Source organism: Benincasa hispida, chromosome 9, assembly GCF_027475165.1.
Source record: "Benincasa hispida cultivar pf3 chromosome 9, pf3_genome.v1.1, whole genome shotgun sequence".
NCBI lineage: Eukaryota > Viridiplantae > Streptophyta > Magnoliopsida > Cucurbitales > Cucurbitaceae > Benincasa > Benincasa hispida.
In genome coordinates, this window is record NC_143486.1 from 26,566,390 (window position 1) to 26,571,829 (window position 5,440).

A 5,440-nucleotide genomic window follows, 5' to 3' on the forward strand; every position below is an offset into this window, starting at 1 on the left:
GGTCGATGTCAAAAGAAAATGTCGATATCTTAATTTTATGGAAATGTGGAAATAAATTTTGATAAAATGTCAAGGTGAATGAATATTTCTAGAAAATGTTTTAAGAACAAAAAAAACTTTAAAATATACCTAAATTAATAAATAAACATGTTACATTTTCTAAACGAGTTAAGATACTTACTATAATAATATATTCACTTTATTTCTTAGTATTCTTTTTTAATATTCCATCAATTTTGTATGGTATAGCGAAAATATTGATTCACCTCAAATGTGGATATCAAACTCATAAATATGTGGAAATGTCAATAAAAATATCAACATGACAATAAAAATTTAATACTATGGATCATTTTTTAGGAAATAATACTATGAACCATTATTAATTTAAGGGCAATTGCAAATATAATAATCTGACACAAAATATTATCCGATATAACACAATGCAAGAGAATTAATATAGTAAAATTTGCATCTAAATCTCGAAATTTGGTAACAGAGGTTTATTAGTAAGAGTCTATCACTCATAATTTTGTTATATTTACAATTCTTTAAAAATGATGTTATGCACTTAATTATTAGCCCTAAAAGTGTTATTGAGTGCAATTGCCCATTAAATCACCCGGTGAATGATTATTTATGCTATAATAACAGTAAACCAAACTTGCAAATAGTAACATTACTTCAACATACATATATGTTATGTTGTCGGCTTCTTAATACACATTTAATGAAGAGATCATAACATGAAAGTCATATTATAAATATATAACACTCGGTTTACACTTAATTTTTTAAAATAGAGTTAATACATAATAATATTTAGCTAAAAAGGAGGGTTAAAAAAAGAAAATGAAAGCAAATTTGGCTAAAACATTTTGCTTATGTCAAATAAAAAAGGAATGTGTCAGTTGCATTTTGATCTAAGGTTTTCACAAGAAGGCTAAACCAAACCTGAAAAAGTTTGAGAAATTTTATTATTGAGGCCATAATTATGTTTAAACCAAACCTAAACCAATTACATAATCATAAAATTTAATAATAATTCATTTTAAAGTGCAATAATATTCAAAGCAGAAGGATTTGACATTACTCCTAAAAGTTGGAATTCAAGAACATATTTATTTACCATACTAAAAGGCTCAATGATCTGACTCCAAGCAGATGAACTTTATCAGTAAAAAGTCTAAACAAATAGTGTATAAGGAATCTAGCATGGTAAAGTAAACAAAGTCGAATACAATTACATGTTATAATTTCCCTTGCCATCTTCTTCTCTTCAAATAATGTAGAAGATGGAAGATGAACTACAAGAGGAGCCAAGATGTAAGGTCGTGCAAGAAAAAAACGTTGATGATCGACAAACAAACGACAATCTCTGATAGAACAGGTAAGATTTTGCAACAAAGCAGATAAGCAAATATAGAAATAGTGAAAAGAACAATTTGACTGATACATAGACAGAGACTATCTCTTGAACAAGAATCATCAAAGTAGAAGGAATCGAAAAGAACCCTTGAATTCTTTTAAGCTACATTTCATTTTAAGTACTAGTATCTAAGTTTACAAGCCTAAATCAGAGCTATGAAAGTGTATGATGAACAAGAAGATTAAGTGAGAAGATAGAGTACAGAATATACATTCTCCCTTTCTCTCTATCTTCTTTTCTAAGAAGTTTGAGGTGGCTGGATTCCTTGGTGCTTTACTCTTGTTGAATCAAGCTCCATATCTAAAGCAACCATTCACAGTTTTAAGAAGCTTGAGATTGAATAAAGCTGAGAATATTAACCATCAGCTACAAATCCCACTTCTCAAAAACTAAAAAGAGAATCAAAATTCTAAATCCTACATATATCGACCATGATTCTTCATTACATTTACAGGCATACACTAACCCCCCATCAACGAAACACACAAGTGAGCTTGATGCTCACTAAAAATATCATTCATTCAGAGTTAACATCAAGGTTAAGGATTCTTCTAAGTGTTCTTGTAGCAGAATCAGCACCATGGAATGGCTCTCTTGAAGAAGGATGAGTATAGCCCCTAGTTGGGGATGGTGGTGCAGATTTCACAATTGGGTGAATTTTTTCAACTGAATTAGTGGGTAATTCGAGTGAAACTGTTCTATTTCCTCGGATTGAAAATTTGGGGATTGGCAATGAACTTGCAGGGGGTGAATTCGAGTAAGTTGGTCCAGCCCAAAGCTCAGGAAATGATATTCTCTTGTAACAGCAATGTTCATCAAAATCAATGCTCTCGTTAACACAAATTTCCCCACTAATCGGAATTGTTGCGGCGGAAGGGGGTGGTGTTTTGGGGGAAGAGAAACAATAAACAGGAATTGAAGAAATCTCCAATGGAGGTGGGCGAAATCCTGTACCCGGTTGAAAACTCAATCGATTATGATCTTTAATCGTCAAATTCCCAAATCGACCCGATTCTAGAGTTTTGACCCGATAACAGAACTCATCTCTGTACTGTTCTACAATCACCAATGTTTCCATCGCAGAATCAAACTCCAAAAGCATTCAATTGCAAAATCGATATAAAGATCCACAACTCATAATCTCAACGACGAACTCGAGAAATCCTTAATCTAAAGAAACAATAACAACAAGAAAGAAATTAAAAATGCTGCTTAAGAATGTTAACCTCACAACACAGAAATGGTTCAACAAAATCGGAAAAAAGAAAACGGAAGAGATGAAACATGAACTGACCTGAAATTGGTAATGGGGTTTGTGGGTTTCATTGATGAAGTGGTCTTTCTACGAGTGATTGAAGTGGGAAGTTGAATGAATCGGGCGGCTTGTTCTTCATCTTTTTTCATCTTCGTCGGGGTTTAAAGAAGCCGTAGCGGGGCTCGGCTTTTTATGAAGTTTACGGCATTTGTCCTTGTTTTGACTGAGTTTACTCATTATAGGTGGCAGGCTTTCAGGGGTAGATTTGTCTTTTTGTTCTGGCTTTGCAGTTGGAAATTTGAAATTTGAATGAGAAGTTTGTTTATAACAGTAATTTTCTTGGAGGAGTTATTTGTAATGGTAATTGAATCGCATGAATCGAGGGAAAATATTGTAATTAGCTTATATGTTGATTAACTATTTTCTTTTAGTTTAGTTTATAGACCTTTTTTTTTTTTTTTTAATTTTTTAAACAATAGGTGGGATGGGGGAATTAGACTTATTTTGGTATTTTTAGACATTTTTTTTTTTATGTTGCAAGTTCTTTTTTTTTTTTTTTTTTAATTATATAAGTTTTAAAAAAACATTTTGAAAATTTGACTTTATTAAAAAAAAACTTAGGATGAAAAAACATGACATTTGTTTAAAAAAATTAAAAAAAAAAAGAAAGATTGCATGTTGAAAATGCAAAAAAAGATTTCACCCTACTTAAATGTTCCCACTGTGGATTTGTATGGAAGATGAGTTCGCGGTTCGATTTTATACAAATTCTTTGTATAGGATACACATACTCATATGTCTACACATGAACGATTAGGATCATATCATTTGTAACACTTTACAACTACTGTAACAATTACAAAGTGAGCCGTATATGTAGTGTCACAAGGATAAGACACCCAACCTTATCCATATACTACATACCATTTTGATTATTACTTAAACATGATCCACTTATATATCAACTTCATACATGTTTAAATTACATGAAATAACCTCGGATCTTAGTTTATTGGATTGAGTTAATGCAAACTATATGTCGAATAAAATAACTCCTTATTTTATTAAATAAAAAATTCGTAAACAAATTTACAAACTATGAGAACCATGAGATTTAGGACACTAATTCCAATAATCTCCTATTTATCCTAAAACTAGTGGGGTATACAATACCAAGTACAATATAAGTAAAGTACATAATACACTAAACTAAGACATACACTATGTTGAGTAACATCTCTCACTTGTCCTAGACAATGTGATGCATATCCTGTAGACCTAGACTTTCTAGATGACATTCGAAGATTTTAGCCATGAAAACCTTTATAAACGGATCAGCAACGTTGTGTTCTGAAGCAATCTTCGTGATGATCACACCACCTCGTTGCATAGTTTTCCAAATCAAGTGATATTTCCTTTCAATGTATTTACCTCTCTTATGACTCCTAGATTCCTTTAAAATTTTCCACAACACCACTATTATCACAATAAAGTGTGATAGACAAAGACATGTTTGGAATGGCTTCCAAATCAGTCATAGACTTCCTCAGCCAAACAACTTCCTTAGCAGCTTCACAAGTAGCTATATATTCAGCTTCCATTGTGGAATCCACGATGCATCCTTGCTTGATGCTTCGACACACATAGCTTCTTTATTAAGAGTGAATACTGATTCTAATGTGGATTTTTTAGAATCCTTATCGGTTTGAAAATCAGGGTCTGTGTATCCTGTAAGGATCAAATTCTTAGCCCCATATGCAAGCATATAGTCCCCTCGTTCTCCATAGATATTTGAGGATTGTTTTGATCATTGTCCAGTGATCAAATCCTGAATTGAATTGATATCTATCGATAATCCCTACTGCATAGAAAATATTAGGCCTCGTACATAACATGACATACATAAGGCTGTCCAGTGCTGATGCATAGGGTATTTGTTTCATTTCCTTAACCTCCTAAGGAATCTTAGGACACTGTTCCTTAAACAATACAATTCCATGCCTAAAAGGTAATAAACTCTTCTTGGAATTGTGCATCGAATACCTGTAAAGTATCTTATCAATATATGATGCTTGAAACAAGGCCAACGTTTTGTTCTTATGATCGTTAATGATCTAGATCCTTAGAACAAACTGCGCCTCACCAAAATCTTTCATTTGGAATTGAGCGGCTAGTCGTTTCTTTACAACCTTCAGTAAACCTATTTCATTCCCAGTGAGTAAGATATCATCCACATACAACAATAAGAAAGTTATTGAATTATTGATGATCTTCTTATAGACACAAGGTTTATCAACATTCTGATCAAAACTATAAAACTTGGTCGCAATATCAAATCTTATATTCCAAGATCAAGATGCCGGTTTTAATCTATAAATGGATCGATTAAGCTTGTAAACCATTTGTTCTTCACCTAGAGAATACAGAGGAAACATTCATGGTGGTGTCCTCATTGATCGTTAAAGGGTTTGAGATTGTTTGTGACAAGATTTGGAGAAAGAATCCCGTGAAGAAGAGTTCTTCAAGGGTAAGGTTTATTAAACCCTTTTACTATTATGCAATTTATGTTTTTAATCATGGTGTAATTATCTTTTAAATGCATAATCTGTATGTTTTTGCTGTAAAATTTATGTTCTGTAAATTTTGGGTATTTGGTCCGATCCTATGCTTCCACTCAAAGACCTTCACTGGTTCTTTCAAAATTAATTTTGGATTAATTTGAAATTTTCAAATTAATTGAGGAAATTAATTATAAT

At 32.1% G+C, this 5,440-nt stretch overlaps 1 protein-coding gene across 1 annotated transcript; it reads right to left on the minus strand.

Annotated features, from left to right (window-relative positions):
* Nucleotides 1-1,396: 1,396 nt before the first annotated feature.
* On the minus strand, nucleotides 1,397-2,863 carry LOC120086432 (uncharacterized). Its single transcript, XM_039043080.2, has 2 exons — nucleotides 2,724-2,863; nucleotides 1,397-2,599 (listed from the first exon to the last, which is right to left on the minus strand). The coding sequence occupies exon 2, from the start codon at nucleotides 2,529-2,531 to the stop codon at nucleotides 1,947-1,949; it is 585 nt and encodes a 194-aa protein (XP_038899008.1). The 5' UTR covers nucleotides 2,532-2,599; nucleotides 2,724-2,863; the 3' UTR covers nucleotides 1,397-1,946.
* Nucleotides 2,864-5,440: the final 2,577 nt, after the last annotated feature.